Source organism: Ranitomeya imitator, chromosome 7 (assembly GCF_032444005.1).
Source record: "Ranitomeya imitator isolate aRanImi1 chromosome 7, aRanImi1.pri, whole genome shotgun sequence".
Classification (NCBI taxonomy): Eukaryota; Metazoa; Chordata; class Amphibia; order Anura; family Dendrobatidae; genus Ranitomeya; species Ranitomeya imitator.
The window spans coordinates 14,352,326-14,378,347 of record NC_091288.1 but is presented as its reverse complement, the minus strand read 5'-3'; the positions used below and the strand labels follow the sequence as shown (position 1 = coordinate 14,378,347).

The 26,022-nt window shown below is 45.7% G+C and overlaps 1 protein-coding gene and 1 long non-coding RNA gene across 3 annotated transcripts in view; one reads left to right on the top strand and one right to left on the bottom strand.

Moving 5' to 3' along the window:
• The window catches only part of LOC138644417 (uncharacterized), a 301,511-nt gene that overhangs the window by 118,916 nt on the left and 156,573 nt on the right, over window positions 1–26,022 (bottom strand). The window lies entirely within an intron of this gene.
• Window positions 17,145–26,022, top strand: part of IHH (Indian hedgehog signaling molecule) — an 82,445-nt gene continuing 73,567 nt past the window's right edge. The window contains exon 1 of one of the 2 annotated variants that reach the window (XM_069732752.1): window positions 17,145–18,202. In XM_069732752.1, the coding sequence (XP_069588853.1) occupies window positions 17,900–18,202 (303 nt within the window). In that variant the 5' untranslated portion in view covers window positions 17,145–17,899. The remainder of the gene's footprint in view (window positions 18,203–26,022) is intronic. The other variant, XM_069732751.1, reaches the window with a different exon arrangement.

The following is a 26,022-nucleotide window of genomic DNA, read 5'->3' as shown; positions in this document are numbered from 1 at the left end:
AGTGGGACACGTCTGGCACTGCAGGATCTGAGTCCATGGTGGCGTAGTGTGTTACTTATGGTAGGCCTTGTTACATTGGTCCCAGCTCTCTGCAGTTCATTCACTAGGTCCCCCCACGTGGTTCTGGGATTTTTGCTCACCGTTCTTGTGATCATTCTGACCCCACGGGGTGGGATTTTGCGTGGAGCCCCAGATCGAGGGAGATTATCAGTGGTCTTGTATGTCTTCCATTTTCTAATTATTGCTCCCACTGTTGATTTCTTCACTCCAGCTGGTTGGCTATTGCAGATTCAGTCTTCCCAGCCTGGTGCAGGGCTACAATTTTGTTTCTGGTGTCCTTTGACAGCTCTTTGGTCTTCACCATAGTGGAGTTTGGAGTCAGACTGTTTGAGGGTGTGCACAGGTGTCTTTTTATACTGATAACAAGTTTAAACAGGTGCCATTACTACAGGTAATGAGTGGAGGAAAGAGGAGACTCTTAAAGAAGAAGCTACAGGTCTGTGAGAGCCAGAAATCTTGATTGTTTGTTTCTGACCAAATACTTACTTTCCACCATAAAACGCAAAAAAAATGATAAAAAAACAGACAATGTGATTTTCAGGATTTTTTTTCTGAGTTTGTCTCCCAAAGTTGAGGTCTACCTATGATGTAAATTACAGACGCCTCTCATCTTTTTAAGTGGTGGAACTTGCACTATTGCTGACTGACTAAATACTTTTTTGCCCCACTGTAACTACTATAATACTGCTCCCTATATACAAAAATATAACTACTATAATACTGCTCATATGTACAAGAATATAACTACGATAGTACTGCTCCTATGTACAAGAATATAACTACTATAATACTGCCCCTATGTACAAGAATATAACTACTATAATACTGCTCCCTATATACAGTGCCTACAAGTAGTATTCAACCCCCTGCAGATTTAGCAGGTTTACACATTTGGAATTAACTTGGCATTGTGACATTTGGACTGTAGATCAGCCTGGAAGTGTGAAATGCACTGCAGCAAAAAAGAATGTTATTTCTTTGTTTATTTTTTTTTTTTTAATTGTGAAAAGTCTTTTCAGAGGGTCATTTATTATTCAACCCCTCAACCCACCAGAATTCTGTTTGGTTCCCCTAAAGTATTAAGAAGTAGTTCAGGCACAAAGAACAATGAGCTTCACATGTTTGGATTAATTATCTCTTTTTCCAGCCTTTTCTGACTATTTAAGACCCTCCCCAAACTTGTGAACAGCACTCATACATGGTCAACATGGGAAAGACAAAGGAGCATTCCAAGGCCATCAGAGACAAGATCGTGGAGGGTCACAAGGCTGGCAAGGGGTACAAAACCCTTTCCAAGGAGTTGGGCCTACCTGTCTCCACTGTTGGGAGCATCATCCGGAAGTGGAAGGCTTATGGAACTACTGTTAGCCTTCCACGGCCTGGACAGCCTTTGAAAGTTTCCTCCCGTGCCGAGGCCAGGCTTGTCTGAAGAGTCAAGGCTAACCCAAGGACAACAAGGAAGGAGCTCCGGGAAGATCTCATGGCAGTGGGGACATTGGTTTCAGTCAATACCATAACTAATGTACTCCACCGCAATGGTCTCCGTTCCAGACGAGCCCGTAAGGTACCTTTACTTTCAAAGCGTCATGTCAAGGCTCGTCTACAGTTTGCTCATGATCACTTGGAGGACTCTGAGACTGACTGGTTCAAGGTTCTCTGGTCTGATGAGACCAAGATCGAGATCTTTGGTGCCAACCACACACGTGACGTTTGGAAACTGGATGGCACTGCATACGACCCCAAGAATACCATCCCTACAGTCAAGCATGGTGGTGGCAGCATCATGCTGTGGGGCTGTTTCTCAGCCAAGTGGCCTGGCCATCTGGTCCGCATCCATGGGAAGATGGATAGCACGGCCTACCTGGAGATTTTGGCCAATAACCTCCGCTCCTCCATCAAGGATCTTAAGATGGGTCGTCATTTCATCTTCCAACAAGACAACGACCCAAAGCACACAGCCAAGAAAACCAAGGCCTGGTTCAAGAGGCAAAAAATCAAGGTGTTGCAGTGGCCTAGTCAGTCTCCTGACCTTAACCCAATTGAAAACTTGTGGAAGGAGCTCAAGATTAAAGTCCACATGAGACACCCAAAGAACCTAGATAACTTGGAGAAGATCTGCATGGAGGAGTGGGCCAAGATAACTCCAGAGACCTGTGCCGGCCTGATCAGGTCTTATAAAAGATGATTATTAGCTGTAATTGCAAACAAAGGTTATTCCACAAAATATTAAACCTAGGGGTTGAATAATAATTGACCCACACTTTTATGTTTAAAATTTATAAAAATTTAACTGAGCAACAAAACTTTTTGGTTTGTAAGATTTATGCATCTGTTAATAAATCCTGCTCTTGATTGAAGTTTGAAGGGTCTAACTTATTTGCATCTTATTAAACCAGCTAAATCTGAAGGGGGTTGAATACTACTTGTAGGCATTGTAACTACTATAATACTGTCCCTTATGTACAAGAATATAACTACTATAATACTGCACCCTATGTACTATTATATAACAACTATAATACTGCCCCTATGTACAAGAATATAACTACCATATTACTGCTCCTATGTACAAGAATATAACTACTATAATACTGCTCCTATGTACAAGAATATAACTACTATAATACAGCCCCTATGTACAAGAATATATCTACTATAATACTGCTCCTATGTACAAGAATATAACTACTATAATACTGCCCCTGTGTACAAGAATATAACTACTATAATACAGCCCCTATGTACAAGAATATAACTACTATAATACTGCCCCCTATGTACAAGAATATAACTACTATAATACTGCTCCTATGTACAGGAATATATCTACTATAATACTGCTCCTATGTACAAGAATATAACTACTATAATACTGCCCCTATGTACAAGAATATAACTACTATAATACTGCTCCTATGTACAAGAATATAACTACGATAAAACTGCTCCTATGTACAAGAATATAACTACTATAATACTGCCCCTATGTACAAGAATATAACTACTATAATACTGCTCCTATGTACAAGAATGTAACTACTATAATACTGCTCCTATATACAAGAATATAACTACGATAAAACTGCTCCTATGTACAAGAATATAACTACTATAATACTTCTCCTATGTACAAGAATATATCTACTATATTACTGCTCCTATGGACAAAAATATAACTACTATAATACTGCTCCTATGTACAAGAATATATCTACTATATTACTGCTCCTATGTACAAAAATATAACTACTATAATACTGCCCCCTATGTACAAGAATATAACTACTATAATACTGCTCCTATGTACAAGAATATAACTACTATAATACTGCTGCTATGTACAAGAATATAACTACTATAATACTGCTCCTATGTACAAGAATATAACTACGATAAAACTGCTCCTATGTACAAGAATATAACTACTATAATACTGCTCCTATGTACAAGAATATAACTACTATAATACTGCTCCTATGTGCAAGAATATAACTACTATAATACTGCTTCTATGTACAAGAATATAACTACGATAACACTGCCCCCTATGTACAAGAATATAACTACTACAATACTGCCCGTATGTACAAGAATATAACTACTATAATACTGCTCCCTATGTACAAGAATATAACTACTATAATACTGCCCCTATGTACAAAAATATAACTACTATAATACTGCTCCTATGTACAAGAATATAACTACGATAAAACTGCTCCTATGTACAAGAATATAACTACTATAATACTGCTGCTATGTACAAGAATATAACTACTTTAATACTGCTGCTATGTACAAGAATATAACTACTATAATACTGCTGCTATGTACAAGAATATAACTACTATAATACTGCTCCTATGTACAAGAATATAACTACTATAATACTGCTCCTATGTACAAGAATATAACTACTATAATACTGCTCCTATGTACAAGAATATAACTACGATAAAACTGCCCCCTATGTACAAGAATATAACTACTACAATACTGCCCGTATGTACAAGAATATAACTACTATAATACTGCTCCCTATGTACAAGAATATAACTACTATAATACTGCCCCTATGTACAAGAATATAACTACTATAATACTGCTCCTATGTACAAGAATATAACTACTATAATACTGCTCCTATGTACAAGAATATAACTACTATAATACTGCTCCTATGTACAAGAATATAACTACGATAAAACTGCCCCCTATGTACAAGAATATAACTACTATAATACTGCCCCTTTGTACAAGAATATAACTACTATAATACTGCTCCTATGTACAAGAATATAACTACTATAATACTGCTGCTATGTACAAGAATATAACTACTATAATACTGCTCCTATGTACAAGAATATAACTACGATAAAACTGCTCCTATGTACAAGAATATAACTACTATAATACTGCTCCTATGTACAAGAATATAACTACTATAATACTGCTGCTATGTACAAGAATATAACTACTTTAATACTGCTGCTATGTACAAGAATATAACTACTATAATACTGCTGCTATGTACAAGAATATAACTACTATAATACTGCTCCTATGTACAATAATATAACTACTATAATACTGCTCCTATGTACAAGAATATAACTACTATAATACTGCTCCTATGTACAAGAATATAACTACTATAATACTGCTCCTATGTACAAGAATATAACTACTATAATACTGCCCCTATGTACAAGAATATAACTACTACAATACTGCCCGTATGTACAAGAATATAACTACTATAATACTGCTGCTATGTACAAGAATATAACTACTATAATACTGCTCCTATGTACAATAATATAACTACTATAATACTGCTCCTATGTACAAGAATATAACTACTATAATACTGCTCCTATGTACAATAATATAACTACTATAATACTGCTCCTATGTACAAGAATATAACTACTTTAATACTGCTGCTATGTACAAGAATATAACTACTATAATACTGCTGCTATGTACACGAATATAACTACTATAATACTGCTCCTATGTACAATAATATAACTACTATAATACTGCTCCTATGTACAAGAATATAACTACTATAATACTGCTCCTATGTACAAGAATATAACTACTATAATACTGCTCCTATGTACAAGAATATAACTACTATAATACTGCCCCTATGTACAAGAATATAACTACTACAATACTGCCCGTATGTACAAGAATATAACTACTATAATACTGCCCCTATGTACAAGAATATAACTACTACAATACTGCCCGTATGTACAAGAATATAACTACTATAATACTGCTCCTATGTACAAGAATATAACTACTATAATACTGCTGCTATGTACAAGAATATAACTACTTTAATACTGCTGCTATGTACAAGAATATAACTACTATAATACTGCTGCTATGTACAAGAATATAACTACTATAATACTGCTCCTATGTACAAGAATATAACTACTATAATACTGCCCCTATGTACAAGAATATAACTACTACAATACTGCCCGTATGTACAAGAATATAACTACTATAATACTGCTCCCTATGTACAAGAATATAACTACTATAATACTGCCGCTATGTACAAGAATATAACTACTATAATACTGCCCCTATGTACAAGAATATAACTACTATAATACTGCTCCTATGTACAAGAATATAACTACGATAAAACTGCTCCTATGTACAAGAATATAACTACTACAATACTGCTCCTATGTACAAAAATATAACTACTATAATACTGCCCCTTTGTACAAGAATATAACTACTATAATACTGCCCCTTTGTACAAGAATATAACTACTATAATACTGCCCCCTATGTACAAGAATATAACTACTATAATACTGCTCCTATGTACAAGAATATAACTACGATAAAACTGCTCCTATGTACAAAAATATAACTACTATAATACTGCCCCTTTGTACAAGAATATAACTACTATATACTGCCCCTTTGTACAAGAATATAACTACTATAATACTGCTCCTATGTACAAGAATATAACTACTATAATACTGCTCCTATGTACAAGAATATAACTACGATAAAACTGCTCCTATGTACAAGAATATAACTACTATAATACTGCTCCTATGTACAAGAATATAACTACTATAATACTGCTCCTATGTACAAGAATATACCTACTATAATACTGCTCCTATATACAAGAATATAACTACTATAATACTGCCCCTTTGTACAAGAATATAACTACTATAATACTGCTCCTATATACAAGAATATAACTACTATAATACTGCTCCTATGTACAAGAATATAACTACTATAATACTGCTCCTATGTACAAGAATATAACTACGATAAAACTGCCCCCTATGTACAAGAATATAACTACTACAATACTGCTCCTATGTACAAAAATATAACTAGTATAATACTGCTCCTATGTACAAGAATATAACTACTATAATACTGCCCCTTTGTACAAGAATATAACTACTATAATACTGCTCCTATGTACAAAAATATAACTAGTATAATACTGCTCCTATGTACAAGAATATAACTACTATAATACTGCCCCTTTGTACAAGAATATAACTACTATAATACTGCTCCTATGTACAAAAATATAACTAGTATAATACTGCTCCTATGTACAAGAATATAACTACTATAATACTGCCCCTATGTACAAGAATATAACTACTATAATACTGCTCCTATGTACAAAAATATAACTAGTATAATACTGCTCCTATGTACAAGAATATAACTACTATAATACTGCCCCTATGTACAAGAATATAACTACTATAATACTGCCCCTATGTACAAGAATATAACTACTATAATACTGCTCCTATGTACAAGAATATAACTACTATAATACTGCCCATATGTACAAGAATATAACTACTATAATACTGCCCATATGTACAAGAATATAACTACTATAATACTGCTCATATGTACAAAAATATAACTAGTATAATACTGCTCCTATATACAAGAATATAACTACTATAATACTGCCCCTTTGTACAAGAATATAACTACTATAATACTGCTCCTATATACAAGAATATAACTACTATAATACTGCTCCTATGTACAAGAATATAACTACTATAATACTGCTCCTATGTACAAGAATATAACTACGATAAAACTGCCCCCTATGTACAAGAATATAACTACTACAATACTGCTCCTATGTACAAAAATATAACTAGTATAATACTGCTCCTATGTACAAGAATATAACTACTATAATACTGCCCCTTTGTACAAGAATATAACTACTATAATACTGCTCCTATGTACAAAAATATAACTAGTATAATACTGCTCCTATGTACAAGAATATAACTACTATAATACTGCCCCTTTGTACAAGAATATAACTACTATAATACTGCTCCTATGTACAAAAATATAACTAGTATAATACTGCTCCTATGTACAAGAATATAACTACTATAATACTGCCCCTATGTACAAGAATATAACTACTATAATACTGCTCCTATGTACAAAAATATAACTAGTATAATACTGCTCCTATGTACAAGAATATAACTACTATAATACTGCCCCTATGTACAAGAATATAACTACTATAATACTGCCCCTATGTACAAGAATATAACTACTATAATACTGCTCCTATGTACAAGAATATAACTACTATAATACTGCCCATATGTACAAGAATATAACTACTATAATACTGCCCATATGTACAAGAATATAACTACTATAATACTGCTCCTATGTACAAAAATATAACTAGTATAATACTGCTCCTATGTACAAGAATATAACTACTATAATACTGCCCCTATATACAAGAATATAACTACTATAATACTGCCCCTATGTACAAGAATATAACTACTATAATACTGCCCCTTTGTACAAGAATATAACTACTATAACACGACATAATACTTTCTACCGAGTAATGTATTGGGGCCACACTTTGTCAGCAGTGGATACCTTGTGTAGATTATTATCACTATAGATCATTTTCCTCCAGTTTAAAAGTCCTGATAAAACTGCAATTAAATAACATTGTACAATGTGTGGAAACAGAAATAGATGCATTTGCTATTGACTTCCATCATTCCAGTCGTCCTCTACCTCTGGATCGCCAGCCGTAAAAAACCATCACTCCCAGTTGGGTACATGCTAGGGGTTGTATTTGCTGGAGCCATACTTTGGGTACCAGTGATTTAGGTCTTTTCTTTGCCATAAAGTGGAGAGAATTATTGCAATCATCCATTGACCGCCAGCCTCTGCCCATCTCTTGTTGGCTGATAACAGGGAGCAGTAGACATTTAGTGGATTGGGTGACCCCGGGGTGCTGTGTCTGGCTCCATCCTGTTCTCACAGACTGGGTCACACTGACAGATCCATAGAACAGCGGGCAGAGGAGGGAGCAGCCGCAGGACAGGGAGAGGTCTCCGCAGGGGTCTCATCTCTCCAGCCAGTAATAGAACATAACCAAAGGGGGTTAACCCTCTCTTGGCTGTGATTACGAATGTAATAGTAAAAAGGGGGAGGGGGAATTAATTCCCATGCTACAGTATGTGGCTCCTCAACCTCAGTGACCAGCAGCTCCCAGTATAATTTGCATGCACCAGTCAGGAATAACCAGTGAGTATCACTGCCACTTCCACCACCTGTCCATAACTGCACAAAATGGGGTTTAACAATGAAAAGCAAGAAAGGATTGGAAATGTGCATAGTTTGTCAGCGTTGGTTTCATTGTCTGGCAGGGCACCATGGGTCTTCTGGTTCTACATTGTGCCACCAACAAAAGTATATTTTAATCAACAGATCTTGGAATAATAAGAATTTCCACAATCGGATGTGTTTAAAAAAAATGTTCCTGTGCTGAGATAATCTTATAAATGGCTGTGTACTGTGTAATGGCCGTGTCTGACCGTGCAGGAACATGGTCTGATCACACCACAACTCCCGGACAGGGGAGGACGCAGAAGACTATACAGGCATTACTGCCGGGGATCGCAGCGGATTCCTTTTGTGAGATAAAGCATTTCGCTGCCTGTTTTTAAACATTATGTTACCACAAAGAAATAATCAGCTGTGATCCCGGCAGTCCTGTCTGTAAACTCTTCTGCGTCCTCCCCTGTCCAGGAGCTGTGGTATGATCCGACCATGTTCCTGCACGATCAGACACGGCCATTACACAGCACACAGCAGGGGACATTTATAAGATTACTAGATGGTGGCCCGATTCTAACGCATCGGGTATTCTAGAATATGCATGTCCACGTAGTATATTGCCCAGCTACGTAGAATATTGCCCAACCACGTAGTATACTGCCCAGCCACGTAGTATATTGCCCAGCCACGTAGTATATTGCCCAGCTACGTAGTATATTGCCCAGCCACGTAGTATATTGCCCAGCCACGTAGTATATTGCCCAACCACGTAGTATATTGCCCAGCCACGTAGTATATTGCCCAGCCACGTAGTATATTGCCCAGCCACGTAGTATATTGCCCAGTCACGTAGTATATTGCCCAACCACGTAGTATATTGCCCAGTCATGTAGTATATTGCCCAGCCACGTAGTATATTGCCCAGTCATGTAGTATATTGTCCAGCCACGTAGTATATTGCCCAGCCACGTAGTATATTGTCCAGTGACGTACTATATTGCCCAACCACGTAGTATATTGCCCAGTCACGTAGTATATTGCCCAGTCACGTAGTATATTGCCCAGCCACGTACTATATTGCCCAGTGACGTAGTATATTGCCCAACCACGTAGTATATTGCCCAGTCACGTAGTATATTGCCCAGTCACGTAGTATATTGCCCAGTCACGTAGTATATTGCCCAGTCACTTAGTATATTGCCCAGTCACATAGTATATTGCCCAGTCACATAGTATATTGCCCAGTCATGTAGTATATTGTCCAGCCACGTAGTATATTGCCCAGCCACGTAGTATATTGTCCAGTGACGTACTATATTGCCCAACCACGTAGTATATTGCCCAGTCACGTAGTATATTGCCCAGTCACGTAGTATATTGCCCAGCCACGTAGTATATTGCCCAGTCACGTAGTATAGTGCCCAGCCACGTAGTATATTGCCCAGCCACGTAGTATATTGCCCAGCCACGTAGTATATTGCCCAGTGACGTAGTATATTGCCCAACCACGTAGTATATTGCCCAGTCACGTAGTATATTGCCCAGTCACGTAGTATATTGCCCAGTCACGTACTATATTGCCCAGTCACGTACTATATTGCCCAGTCACGTACTATATTGCCCAGTCACGTACTATATTGCCCAGTCACGTACTATATTGCCCAGTCATGTAGTATATTGTCCAGCCACGTAGTATATTGCCCAGCCACGTAGTATATTGTCCAGTGACGTACTATATTGCCCAACCACGTAGTATATTGCCCAGCCACGTAGTATATTGCCCAGTCACGTAGTATATTGCCCAGCACATACTATATTGCCCAGCGACGTAGTATATTGCCCAACCACGTAGTATATTACCCAGCCACGTAGTATATTGCCCAGTCACGTAGTATATTGCCCAACCACGTAGTATATTGCCCAGCCACGTAGTATATTGCCCAGCCACGTACTATATTGCCCAGTCACGTAGTATATTGCCCAGTCACGTAGTATATTGCCCAGTCACGTAGTATATTGCCCAGCCACGTAGTATATTGCCCAGTCACGTACTATATTGCCCAGTCATGTAGTATATTGCCCAGCCACGTAGTATATTGCCCAGTCACGTACTATATTGCCCAGTCATGTAGTATATTGTCCAGCCACGTAGTATATTGCCCAGCCACGTAGTATATTGTCCAGTGACGTACTATATTGCCCAACCACGTAGTATATTGCCCAGCCACGTAGTATATTGCCCAGCCACGTACTATATTGCCCAGCGACGTAGTATATTGCCCAACCACGTAGTATATTACCCAGCCACGTAGTATATTGCCCAGTCACGTAGTATATTGCCCAACCACGTAGTATATTGCCCAGCCACGTACTATTTTGCCCAGTCACGTAGTATATTGCCCAGTCACGTAGTATATTGCCCAGCCACATAGTATATTGCCCAGTCACGTACTATATTGCCCAGTCATGTAGTATATTGCCCAGCCACGTAGTATATTGCCCAGCCACGTAGTATATTGTCCAGTGACATACTATATTGCCCAACCACGTAGTATATTGCCCAGCCACGTAGTATATTGCCCAGCCACGTAGTATATTGCCCAGCCACGTAGTATATTGCCCAGTCACGTAGTATATTGCCCAACCACGTAGTATATTGACCAGCCACGTAGTATATTGCCCAGCCACGTACTATATTGCCCAGTCACGTACTATATTGCCCAGTCACGTAGTATATTGCCCAGTCACGTAGTATATTGCCCAGTCACGTAGTATATTGCCCAGCCACGTAGTATATTGCCCAGTCACGTACTATATTGCCCAGTCATGTAGTATATTGCCCAGCCACGTAGTATATTGCCCAGCCACGTAGTATATTGCCCAACCACGTAGTATATTGCCCAACCACGTAGTATATTGCCCAGCCACGTAGTATATTGCCCAGCCACGTAGTATATTGCCCAGTCACGTAGTATATTGCCCAGTCACGTAGTATATTGCCCAGTCACGTACTATATTGCCCAGTCATGTAGTATATTGCCCAGCCACGTAGTATATTGCCCAGCCACGTAGTATATTGTCCAGTGACGTAGTATATTTCCCAGCCACGTAGTATATTGCCCAGCCACGTAGTATATTGTCCAGTGACATACTATATTGCCCAGTCATGTAGTATATTGCCCAGCCACGTAGTATATTGCCCAGCCACGTAGTATATTGTCCAGTGACATACTATATTGCCCAACCACGTAGTATATTGCCCAGCCACGTAGTATATTGCCCAGCCACGTAGTATATTGCCCAGCCACGTAGTATATTGCCCAGTCACGTAGTATATTGCCCAACCACGTAGTATATTGACCAGCCACGTAGTATATTGCCCAGCCACGTACTATATTGCCCAGTCACGTACTATATTGCCCAGTCACGTAGTATATTGCCCAGTCACGTAGTATATTGCCCAGTCACGTAGTATATTGCCCAGCCACGTAGTATATTGCCCAGTCACGTACTATATTGCCCAGTCATGTAGTATATTGCCCAGCCACGTAGTATATTGCCCAGCCACGTAGTATATTGCCCAACCACGTAGTATATTGCCCAACCACGTAGTATATTGCCCAGCCACGTAGTATATTGCCCAGCCACGTAGTATATTGCCCAGTCACGTAGTATATTGCCCAGTCACGTAGTATATTGCCCAGTCACGTACTATATTGCCCAGTCATGTAGTATATTGCCCAGCCACGTAGTATATTGCCCAGCCACGTAGTATATTGTCCAGTGACGTAGTATATTTCCCAGCCACGTAGTATATTGCCCAGTCACGTAGTATACTGACCAGTCACGCAATATATTGCCCAGACACGTAGTATATTTCCCAGCCACGTAGTATATTGGCCAGTCACGTATGTAACAGGTTAAAAAAAGACTTAAAATAAAAAATAAACATATACTCACCTTCCGAGGGCCCATTGAAGTCCTGGCGCCTGTGTACGGTGCAGGCGGCAGCTTCCGGTCCCAGGGTTGGTATGAGCGCAGGACCTGTGATGATGTCGTGGTCACATGACCGTGACGTCATGGAAGGTCGTTCTCGCATAGCATCTTTGGAACCGGAACCTGCTGCTTGCACTGCCGAGGACAGCGGGCGACGTCGGAGGGTGAGAATAACCTTGTTTTTTATTATTATTTTTAACATCAGATCGTTTTACTATTGATGCTGCATACGCAGCATGAATAGTAAAAAATTGGTCACACAGGGTTAATAGCTGCGTAACCGGAGTGCGTTACACCGCGGTCCATTAATGCTGCCATTAACCCTGTGTGAGGGCTGACTGGAGGGGAGTACGGAGCGGGCACTGACTGCGGGGAGGAAGGAGCAGCAATTTTGCCGCCGGACTGTGGCCGTCGCTGATTGGTCATGGGCGTTTTGCAACGACCAATCAGCGACTTGGATTCCATGACAGACAGAGGCCGCGACCAATGAATATCTGGGACAGACAGAAAGACGGAAGTGGCCCTTAGACAATTATATAGTAGATCTCGGGAAAGGAATATTTTTCTAAACACATCCAATTGTAGAGTTTATTCTTATTACAAGATCCTTTATTGTAAAAGAAAGGCCAAGATGCCCCGCAGTAATGCAAAGTATACGTGGTATGTCCTGCACCAGGAGCCCCCTCAATAATGTAATGTATCAGTGGTAAATCCTGCACCAGGTGCCCCCTCAGTGATATAATGTATCAGTGGTAAATCCTGCACCATGTGCCCCCTCAGTGATATCATGCATCAGTGGTAAATCCTCCACCAGGAGCCCCCTCAGTGATATCATGCATCAGTGGTAAATCCTCCACCAGGAGCCCCCTCAGTGATATCATGTATCAGTGGTAAATCCTCCACCATGTGCCCCCTCAGTGATGTAATGTATCAGTGGTATGTCCTGCACCAGGAGCCCCCTCAGTGATATAATGTATCAGTGGTAAATCCTCCACCATGTGCCCCCTCAGTGATATAATGTATCAGTGGTAAATCCTGCACCAGGAGCCCCCTCAGTGATATCATGTATCAGTGGTAAATCCTCCACCATGTGCCCCCTCAGTGATATCATGCATCAGTGGTAAATCCTCCACCATGTGCCCCCTCAGTGATATCATGCATCAGTGGTAAATCCTGCACCAGGAGCCCCCTCAGTGATATCATGTATCAGTGGTAAATCCTCCACCATGTGCCCCCTCAGTGATATCATGTATCAGTGGTATATTCTGCACCAGGTGTCCCCTCAGTGGTATATTCTGCACCAGGTGCCCCCTCAGTGGTATATTCTGCACCAAATGCCCCCTCAGTGGTATATTCTGCACCAGGTGCCCCCTCAGTGGTATATTCTGCACCAGGTGCCCCCTCAGTGGTATATTCTGCACCAGATGCCCCCTCAGTGGTATATTCTGCACTAGGTGCCTCCTCAGTGTTGTTTTGCACTAGTTGCCTCCACTCAGTAGTATATTCTGCACCAGGTGCCCCCTCAGTATTATGTTTTGCACCAGGTGCCCCATCAGTGGTATATTCTGCACTAGGTGCCCCCTTCAGTGGTATATTCTGCACCAGGTTCCCCCACAGTGTTGTATTCTGCACCAGGTGCCCCCTCAGTGGTGTATTCTGCACCAGGTGCCCCCTCGGGGATGTATTCTGCACCAGGTGCCCCCTCGGTGGTATATTCTGCACCAGGTGCCCCCTCCGTGTTGTATTCTGCACCAGGTGCCCCCTCAGTGTTGTATTCTGCACCAAGTGCCCCCTCAGTGGTGTATTCTGCACCAGGTGCCCCCACAGTGGTATATTCTGCACCAGGTGCCCCCTCAGTGGTAGGTTTTGCACCAGGTGCCCCCTCAGTGGTGTATTCTGCACCAGGTGCCCCCTCAGTGGTGTATTCTGCACCAGGTGCCCCCTCAGTGGTGTATTCTGCACCAGGTGCCCCCTCAGTGGTGTATTCTGCACCAGATGCCCCCTCAGTGGTGTATTCTGCACCAGGTGCCCCCTCGGTGGTATATTCTGCACCAGGTGCCCCCTCGGTGGTAGGTTTTGCACCAGGTGCCCCCTCAATCATGTATTCTGCACCAGGTGCCCCCTCAGTGGTGTATTCTGCCCCAGGTGCCCCCTCAGTGATGTATTCTGCCCCAGGTGTCCCCTCAGTGATGTATTCTGCCCCAGGTTCCCCCACAGTGGTATATTCTGCACCAGGTGCCCCCTCAGTGGTAGGTTTTGCACCAGGTGCCCCCTCAGTGGTGTATTCTGCACCAGGTGCCCCCTCAGTGGTGTATTCTGCACCAGGTGCCCCCTCAGTGGAGTATTCTGCACCAGGTGCCCCCTCAGTGGTGTATTCTGCACCAGGTGCCCCCTCAGTGGTGTATTCTGCACCAGGTGCCCCCTCAGTGGTGTATTCTGCACCAGGTGCCCCCTCAGTGGTGTATTCTGCACCAGGTGCCCCCTCGGTGGTATATTCTGCACCAGGTGCCCCCTCAGTGGTGTATTCTGCACCAGATGCCCCCTCAGTGGTGTATTCTGCACCAGGTGCCCCCTCGGTGGTATATTCTGCACCAGGTGCCCCCTCGGTGGTAGGTTTTGCACCAGGTGCCCCCTCAATCATGTATTCTGCACCAGGTGCCCCCTCAGTGGTGTATTCTGCCCCAGGTGCCCCCTCAGTGATGTATTCTGCCCCAGGTGTCCCCTCAGTGATGTATTCTGCCCCAGGTTCCCCCTCAGTGATGTATTCTGCCCCAGGTGCCCCCTCAGTGATGTATTCTGCCCCAGGTGCCCTCTCAGTGATGTATTCTGCCCCAGGTGCCCCCTCAGTGATATATTCTGCACCAAATGCCCCCTCAGTGGTATATTCTGCACCAAATGCCCCCTCAATGGTATATTCTGCACCAGGTGCCCCCTCAGTGGTGTATTCTGCACCAGGTGCCCCCTCAGTGGTGTATTCTGCACCAGGTGCCCGCTCAGTGGTGTATTCTGCACCAAGTGCCACCTCGGTGGTATATTCTGCACCAGGTGCCCCCACAGTGGTGTATTCTGCACCAGGTGCCCCCACAGTGGTGTATTCTGCACCAGGTGCCCCCACAGTGGTGTATTCTGCACCAGGTGCCCCCTCAGTGGTAGGTTTTGCACTAGGTGGCTCCTCGGTGGTGTATTCTGCACCAGGTGCCCCCTCGGTGGTATATTCTGCACCAGGTGCCCCCTCGGTGGTGTATTCTGCACCAGGTGCCCCCTCGGTGGTATATTCTGCACCAGGTGCCCCCTCGGTGGTGTATTCTGCACCAGGTGCCCCCTCGGTGGTGTATTCTGCACCAGGTGCCCCCTCGGTGATGTATTCTGCCCCAGGTGTCCCCTCAGTGATGTATTCTGCCCCAGGTTCCCCCTCAGTGATGTATTCTGCCCCAGGTGCCCCCTCAGTGATGTATTCTGCCCCAGGTGCCCTCTCAGTGATGTATTCTGCCCCAGGTGCCCCCTCAGTGATATATTCTGCACCAAATGCCCCCTCAGTGGTATATTCTGCACCAAATGCCCCCTCAATGGTATATTCTGCACCAGGTGCCCCCTCAGTGGTGTATTCTGCACCAGGTGCCCCCTCAGTGGTGTATTCTGCACCAGGTGCCCGCTCAGTGGTGTATTCTGCACCAAGTGCCACCTCGGTGGTATATTCTGCACCAGGTGCCCCCACAGTGGTGTATTCTGCACCAGGTGCCCCCACAGTGGTGTATTCTGCACCAGGTGCCCCCACAGTGGTGTATTCTGCACCAGGTGCCCCCTCAGTGGTAGGTTTTGCACTAGGTGGCTCCTCGGTGGTGTATTCTGCACCAGGTGCCCCCTCGGTGGTATATTCTGCACCAGGTGCCCCCTCGGTGGTGTATTCTGCACCAGGTGCCCCCTCGGTGGTATATTCTGCACCAGGTGCCCCCTCGGTGGTGTATTCTGCACCAGGTGCCCCCTCGGTGGTGTATTCTGCACCAGGTGCCCCCTCGGTGATGTATTCTGCCCCAGGTGCCCCCTCGGTGGTGTATTCTGCCCCAGGTGCCCCCTCGGTGGTATATTCTGCACCAGGTGCCCCCTCGGTGGTGTATTCTGCACCAGGTGCCCCCTCGGTGGTGTATTCTGCACCAGGTGCCCCCTCGGTGGTGTATTCTGCACCAGGTGCCCCCACAGTGGTATATTCTGCACCAGGTGCCCCTTCAGTGGTGTATTCTGCACCAGGTGCCCCCTCAGTGATGTAATCTGCCCCAGGTGCCCCCTCAGTGATGTATTCTGCACCAGGTGCCCCCTCAGTGATGTATTCTGCACCAGGTGCCCCCTCAGTGTTATGTTTTGCACCAGGTGCCCCCTCCTCGGCTCACATGTGGCAGCACACACTGACAGCTCGGGTGACAGTTCAGTGACATCCCCCGGCTGACTTGCTGCTGCTGATGCTGGAGCCCCCGCCCGCCCTGCAGAGGTGACCCGGCGGCCGCACGGATTATTATAGGTGACGGGTGAGAGGAGCAGTGGGCGTGAGAGTGAGTGCGAGCTCCGCAGACCCCGGTATATAGAGCGCCCCCTCCTCCCGTGTGATCCAGGTGCCAAAACAAACCGCCTGAACTATTTATTACGGGCGGACAGTGCAGAGCGCCACAAGAGCAGAGCACAGCCCGACCAGGAGCGCACAGCAGCCCGGAGCGCAGTACCAGGAGCGCAGACCCCGGAGCGCAGACCCCGGAGCGCAGTACCAGGAGCGCAGACCGAGCGCAGACCCCGGAGCGCAGACCCCGGAGCGCAGACCCCGGAGCGCAGTACCAGGAGCGCAGACCGAGCGCAGACCCCGGAGCGCAGACCCCGGAGCGCAGTACCAGGAGCGCAGACCCCGGAGCGCAGACCCCGGAGCGCAGTACCAGGAGCGCAGACCGAGCGCAGACCCCGGAGCGCAGACCTTGGAGAGCAGTACCAGGAGCGCAGACCCCGGAGCACACAGCAGCCCGTAGCGCAGACCCCGGAGCGCAGCACTGGGGAACCCACTGGACTTAGCGCCGGACGCAGAGACTTCGCCGCTGATCGGAGATCGCAGGAGCGGGAGTGTCGCTGCGGGGCAGGAGCGGCGGATGGAGCTCCCGTGATCAGGGCAGCCCCAGGGAGCACCGGACGCCCCATGCAGCTGCCCCCCCTGCTCGTGCTGCTGCTCTGCGGCGCTGCGCTGCTCCTGAGCCCGGCGGTGCACGGCTGTGGGCCGGGCAGGGTGGTGGGCAGGAGGCGAAGACCTGCCAAGCTCAGCCCGCTCTCCTACAAGCAGTTCAGCCCCAATGTGCCCGAGAAGACGCTGGGGGCCAGCGGGCGGTACGAGGGCAAGATCGCCCGCAACTCGGAGCGCTTCAAGGAGCTCACCCCCAACTACAACGCGGACATTATCTTCAAGGACGAGGAGAACACGGGGGCAGACAGACTCATGACCCAGGTGAGGGCACAGGTGTGCGGGAGAATGGCACATAGGATGAGACTGGCACCGGTGAGGGAGAATGGCACATAGGACAGCGATGAGACTGGCACAGGTGAGGAAGAATGGCACATGGGATGAGACTGGCACAGGTTTAGATAGAAAATGGCACATAGGAAGGAGATGAGACTGGCACAGGTGAGGGAGAATGGCACATAAAAGGGAGATGAGACGGGCACAGGTGTAGATAGAGAATGGCACATAGGAGGGTGATGAGACTGGCACAGGTGAGGGAGAATGGCACATAGGACGGCGATGAGACTGGCACATAGGAGGGCGATGAGACTGGCACAGGTGAGGAAGAATGGCACATAGGATGAGACTGGCACAGGTGGAGATAGAGAATGGCACATAGGATGAGACTGGCACAGGTGGAGATAGAGAATGGCACATAGGATGAGACTGGCACAGGTGGAGATAGAGAATGGCACATAGGAGGGCAATGAGACTGGCACAGGTGTGGATAGAGAATGGCACATAGGAGGGAGATGAGACTGGCACAGGTGAGGGAGAATGGCACATAGGATGAGACTGGCACAGGTGAGGGAGAATGGCACATAGGAGGGAGATGAGACTGGCACAGGTGTGCGGGAGAATGGCACATAGGATGAGACTGGCACAGGTGAGGGAGAATGGCACATAGGACGGCGATGAGACTGGCACAGGTGAGGGGGAATGGCACATAGGAGGGAGATGAGACTGGCACAGGTGAGGGAGAATGGCACATAGGATGAGACTGGCACAGGTGAGGGGGAATGGCACATAGGAGGGAGATGAGACTGGCACAGGTGAGGGAGAATGGCACATAGGATGAGACTGGCACAGGTGAGGGAGAATGGCACATAGGACGGCGATGAGACTGGCACCAGTGAGGGAGAATGGCACATAGGAGGGAGATGAGACAGGCACAGGTGTAGATAGAGAATGGCACAGGTGGGGAGAATGGCACATAGGATGAGACTGGCACAGGTGTAGATAGAGAATGGCACATAGGATGGCGATGAGACTGGCACAGGTGTAGATAGAAAATGGCACATAGGAAGGAGATGAGACTGGCACAGGTGAGGGAGAATGGCACATAGGAGGGAGATGAGACTGGCACAGATGTGCGGGAGAATGGCACATAGGATGAGACTGGCACAGGTGAGGGAGAATGGCACATAGGACGGCGATGAGACTGGCACCGGTGAGGGAGAATGGCACATAGGAGGGAGATGAGACGGGCACAGGTGTATATAGAGAATGGCACACAGGAGCGCAATGAGACTGGCACAGGTGTGGATAGAGAATGGCACATAGGATGAGACTGGCACAGGTGTAGATAGAAAATGGCACATAGGAAGGAGATGAGACTGACACAGGTGAGGGAGAATGGCACATAGGACGGCGATGAGACTGGCACCGGTGAGGGAGAATGGCACATAGGACGGCGATGAGACTGGCACCAGTGAGGGAGAATGGCACATAGGAGGGAGATGAGACGGGCACAGGTGTAGATAGAGAATGGCACATAGGACAGCGATGAGACTGGTACAGGTGAGGGAGAATGGCACATAGGAGGGAGATGAGACTGGCACAGGTGTGCGGGAGAATGGCACATAGGATGAGACTGGCACAGGTGAGGGAGAATGGCACATAGGACGGCGATGAGACTGGCACAGGTGAGGGAGAATGGCACATAGGACGGCGATGAGACTGGCACCGGTGAGGGAGAATGGCACATAGGAGGGAAATGAGACGGGCACAGGTGTAGATAGAGAATGGCACAGGTGGGGAGAATGGCACATAGGATGGCGATGAGACTGGCACAGGTGTAGATAGAAAATGGCACATAGGAAGGAGATGAGACTGGCACAGGTGAGGGAGAATGGCACATAGGATGAGACTGGTACAGGTGAGGGAGAATGGCACATAGGAGGGAGATGAGACTGGCACAGGTGTGCGGGAGAATGGCACATAGGATGACACTGGCACAGGTGAGGGAGAATGGCACATAGGACGGTGATGAGACTGGCACAGGTGAGGGAGAATGGCACATAGGAGGGAGATGAGACGGGCACAGGTGTAGATAGAGAATGGCACATAGGAGGGCGATGAGACTGGCACAGGTGTGGATAGAGAAAGGCACAGGTGGGGAGAATGGCACATAGGATGAGACTGGCACAGGTGTAAATAGAGAATGGCACATAGGAAGGAGATGAGACTGGCACAGGTGTAGATAGAAAATGGCACATAGGAAGGAGATGAGACTGGCACAGGTGAGGGAGAATGGCACATAGGACGGCGATGAGACTGGCACAGGTGAGGGAGAATGGCACATAGGAGGGAGATGAGACGGGCACAGGTGTAGAGAATGGCACATAGGAGGGTGATGAGACTGGCACAGGTGTAGATAGAGAATGGCACATAGGAAGGAGATGAGACTGGCACAGGTGAGGAAGAATGTCACATAGGAGGGAGATGAGATGGGCACAGGTGTAGATAGAGAATGGCACATAGGAGGGAGATGAGACTGGCACAGGTGTAGATAGAGAATGGCACATAAGAGGGCGATGAGACTGGTACAGGTGTAGATAGAGAATGGCACATAAGAGGGCGATGAGACTGGCACCGGTGAGGGAGAATGGCACATAAGATGGCGATGAGACTGGTACAGGTGTAGATAGAGAATGGCACATAGGAGGGCAATGAGACTGGCACAGGTGAGGGAGAATGGCACATAGGAGGGCGATGAGACTGGTACAGGTGAGAAAGAATGGCACAGAGGAGGGCGAAGAGACTGGCACCGGTGAGGGAGAATGGCACATAAGATGGCGATGAGACTGGTACAGGTGTAGATAGAGAATGGTACATAAGAGGGCGATGAGACTGGTACAGGTGTAGATAGAGAATGGCACATAGGAGGGCGATGAGACTGGTACAGGTGTAGATAGAGAATGGCACATAGGAAGATGAGACTGGTACAGGTGTAGATAGAGAATGGCACATAGGAGGGTGATGAGATTGGCACAGGTGAGGAGAATGGCACACAGGAGGGCGATGAGAGTGGCACAGGTGAGGAGAATGGCACATAGGAGGGCGATGAGATTGGCACAGGTGAAGGAGACTGGCACACAGGAGGGCGATGAGATTGGCACAGGTGAGGAGAATGGCACATAGGAGGGCGATGACACCGGCACAGATGAGGGAGAATGGCACATATGATGGCGATGAGATTGGCACAGGTGAGGGAGAATGGCACATAGAAGGACGATGAGAATGGCACAGGTGTGAGGGAGAATGGCACATGAGGGCGATGAGAATGGCACAGGTGTGAGGGAGACTGGCACACAGGAGGGCGATGAGATTGGCACAGGTGAGGGAGAATGGTACATAGGAGGGTGATGAGACTGGCACAGGTGTGGATAGAGAATGGCACACAGGAGCGCGATGAGACTGGGCAGGTGTGAGGGAGAATAGCACAGGAGGTTTATGAGATTGGCTCAGGTGTGGATAGAGAATGGCACGTAGGAGGGCGATGAGACTAGTAAGGTGGTGACAAGGAGGGGGGACGTTGGCACTTATTAGGTTATGATGGAGCACATGTGGAAGGTTCAGATTGGCACAGGGCAGGGGCACAGGTCTGGGATGAGAACATTGGCACATATAAGACTGATGGTAGCAGAAAATAAGCGGTGAGACTGACAGGTGAAGGGTGGCAATAAAGACTTGCATTGTAATGCATAAAATAGGGGATGAGGCTGGCACACATGGGGCACATGTGTCGGAAGTGACCAATGAGAGGGAGAATGGTGGCACTTGTGATGTAGTGATAGTAGCACTAGGGAAGGGATGTGATTGGCACAGGTGGGGAGATGAAGATCACAGGTAAGGATGGGTTCAGGAAAAAAGTAAGAGTTTGAGACTGGCAAAGGTGAGGGTGACACTAATATGGTGGTGCGATCATGGCAAGTGGGCAATGAATGGAGCTTAGGCTACAGAAGACTTCTATGGATGATACAGATGAGTGAGATCCTAACACCGGTGACATGGGCTACAGTGGGCACAGGTAAGGGTGGGCACAAGTGACATGGGTAAGGGTGGGCACAGGTGACGGGTAAAGGTGGACACCGGTGACATGGGTATGAGTGGGCACAGGTGACATGGGTAAGGGTGGGCACCAATAGGTGACATGTGATAACTTTTTTACATGGGCAAGATCCTAAACAGTTTGATGGTGTGAGGCTGACAGGTGCCATGGCAATGATGTGGTTGAGATTGGCGCTACCCAGGTGATAGCAGAGATAGCACCTGGGCACAGTTTTGAGCAGTAGATTGGGCTCATGACAGGTGGCAGAAATGTGGGGAGAAGCTGAGGACAGTTTATGGCAGGTTTATGGCAGAGGTGCCGGATTATGGGATCAGCCATGATGGGGATCAGCGTACAGCGGGGAATGTTCCGGATTTATGCATCATCCAGGTGATGCCATGCACACACTGACTACATTGTAACAACCTGCAGATCTGCAGCACATCCACATAGTTCTGCTGATGTCCAGGGAGGGGGTAATTACAGGGGAGACTCTCTCTTCCTATATGATGAGGGGTCTTCTAGCTGCTGACGGGTTATTTTGGGATTTAATTGCAGTTTGACAAAGTATAGAACGGAGTCTGCAATGTAAAGCTGTACGGTCTCGCCATGTAATATCACTCTGGGCATAGGCAGGCTACCTGTTGCTTTTCTTTTGCTGTGGCACTACAAATATCAGCAGGTCCTCCATTTGCTCAGTAGAATAGCTGCTTTAAGACTGTAGTCAGTAACCGGCGGTCCTCCAGCTGTTTGGAAACCACAACTCAACTCCCAATATTGCCTGGGAACTGCAGGAAACTCCCACCAAGTGTGTTTACACCTTCAGACTTGTGAGCAGTCATGCTGGGAGTGGTAGTTCACCTCCAGCTCAGAGCTGCAGATTGCAGACTAGTGTAGTGTTGTTACTGCCGTCATGTGCCATTGAGCTCTACGCTGGAACTTGTAGTTCCCCAACAGCTGCAGACCACTGTAACGTTACATTTCAGTCTTACTGCAGTCATTTTGCTTTAAATTTTAACTTGCAGAATTAACAGTAATTAGTGGATTTAAATGGTGTTACATGGGACTGCTGCTTTTCTGTACTTCAAGTGCATAGAGATGGGATGTTTGGCATCTGGTCAGATCCGTTACTTATCTACGACCCTACTTGGATAATGGGCACAATCTCCTCCGTCCTGATGGATTCACTGGTCACCTGCAGATCTGCAGCTGGAAGAATTGGTCACAAATTGTCACTTGTACTCTGAGATCTGATTGTCACGTGGACTTTGATCTGGTTGTAAATTGCCAACAGATTGTCCCGAGAGCAACAACCAACAGCAGGTTCATTCCAGGGAGGCTACAGGCATGATAGAAAGATAGTGATACTATCCCCTGTATGCTTCCAGGGATGAAAATCCCTCCGCCGAACCTGATAAACAGCCCCCAATATCTCAGCCCCCTCTATAAGGCTGGATTCAGACAGCGGTAGGGTAGCTGCTTTAATCATCAGCCCCTCTCTGTGGTTCCCCAGATATCCCCTATAGATCTCTACCAGGGTGTTGGTTTGGGTCAGAACTCCCCGGGGGTCCAGGTAATACAGAGGCCAAGATGCTTAATTATGGTCATATTCCCAGATATCGGAAATGCTGCATTTTTTGTGCAGAATCATCTGCTGCCGTTTATCAGTTCAATCAACATAGATGTAATTTTATGAAAAGGCGTGTTGCTCTTGGTGAGTTTATTCCTTTGGCTTCTATGGAGAGCCTGATAAATGCATGTAAAAAACGCAATTGTGATTTTATCTGCACAGTCCCAGTGTTGCTGCACTAAAAATGCACTAAAAAACTCTGCTGTGTCAAATCTGCTCAAAAAATGTCTAAAAATAAGGAAAAACGCACAAAAAATGCTGCTAAAACATAGTAATAAGAGCAGATTGCTATTGTGCATTTTGGTGCAGACACTTGCAGAAAAAGACGCAGAAGTTTTGCTGATGTGAACATAGCTCAAGTGTGTGCATAGAGCTCGGGGTTTACTGCGGTCCCTTCTGCGTGCACACGGGGGGATGTCGGGGGCTATATAGTATATATAGTGATTTACATACAAAATGATGAGCGGGTAACGGGCAGCAGAGCTGGAGGGTTTTTCGGCTTACGTTCTGTGCACTGATGGAGGACACAATCCAGTTCTTGCTTGATAAAAATGATAAGAATTAGCACTAAATGATAAGACTCTGGCACCACATGGTGCAATAAACAAAAAGGACACTTGGGAGCAGCGGGAAGAAAATAAGAGCAAAAAACGCACATCTTTGACCTGGAGACAGAGCGTCTTTACACTCCACCTTACTAATGCCATGCAGTGAAGAGGTACAGGGGCAATCTACGAATTGTTGGGGGTCCCAGCAATCAGGCATTTATCAGCTGTACTGCAGAGTTGTGGAAAACCCCTTTAAAGAAGTCAATGCAAATCTATAAAAAGTGATGGCTCAGGAGGGGAAAGTCACCATCCGGACAAAATCTCGAGGATTACGATGAATTTCTGTTATCACAGCCTATACTGAGACTCACGAGCACCAGAAGTTCTGCATCTTTTACTTCTACCTCCTGCCAGATTTACAATGATGAGAGTTTCTCCCAAGTTCCATTATTCGGGGTCATTCCTCGCTGTCCATGTGCACCAATTTCATGATAAATTTCGGTAGCTTATAACTATCAGATCATTACCGCAATAAAAATCAGGCTTGAGAAATCTGACTGCTTAAACACAGAATTCAAAATCCGGGGCCGGCTTCTGGCCCCTCATGTGGAACTGTAGGATTATACGGAGATATTGGTGTGAGGTTGTAGATACATTGGAGCGGATAATGGGGATAGCGATCGAATCTGGACCGGAATTGTGTATTCTAGGGGCCGTGGATGAAGAGATGTGGGCCCATCATGATAGAATATTTCTTATGGAGGCTGTATTTTTGGCTAGGAAAGCGATAGTATTGAGGTGGATGGGAGGGAAATCTCCCTCGATTAATCAATAGAAGAAGCTTGTGAATGATATAATTCCTTGGGCAGCACGGTGGCGCAGTGGTTAGCACAGCAGCCTTGCAGCGCTGGAGTCCTGGGTTCAAACCCCACCAAGGACAACATCTGCAAAGAGTTTGTATGTTCTCTCCGTGTTTGCGTGGGTTTCCTCCGGGTACTCCGGTTTCCTCCCACATTCCAAAGACATACTGATAGGGAGTTTAGAATGTGAGCCCCAACGGGGACAGTGATGATAATCTGTGCAACTTGTAAAGCGCTGCGGAATATGTTAGCGCTATATAAAAATAAAGATTATTTATTTATTCCTTATGAAAACATACTATACAGAGGATGTCCTCAGAAGTTTCAGAAGATTTGGGAAAGGTGGTGTGACTCGCCGTGGACGCACCTGACCCCTGGCGCTATGGCCTCTTCAGTCTCGCGATATAGTCCCCCCTGATGTGTATACCTATTCTAGGTGGGGAATGTGATGATCTATGTGGGAGAACTAACAAATGTCTATAGTGACCTGACTGGATGAGAATTTAAAACACTTGTTGAAGACCCGTTGATTAGGAAGTGCAGTGCTTGGTAAAATGTATTATACTCAATGTTAGGTTTTGTTTGTTTGCTTATATATTTTATTATTGAAGGTGTTCTGTCATATTTATGCCAATTTAATTTTGAGATGTGGATTCCTTTGATGCCATGTTATG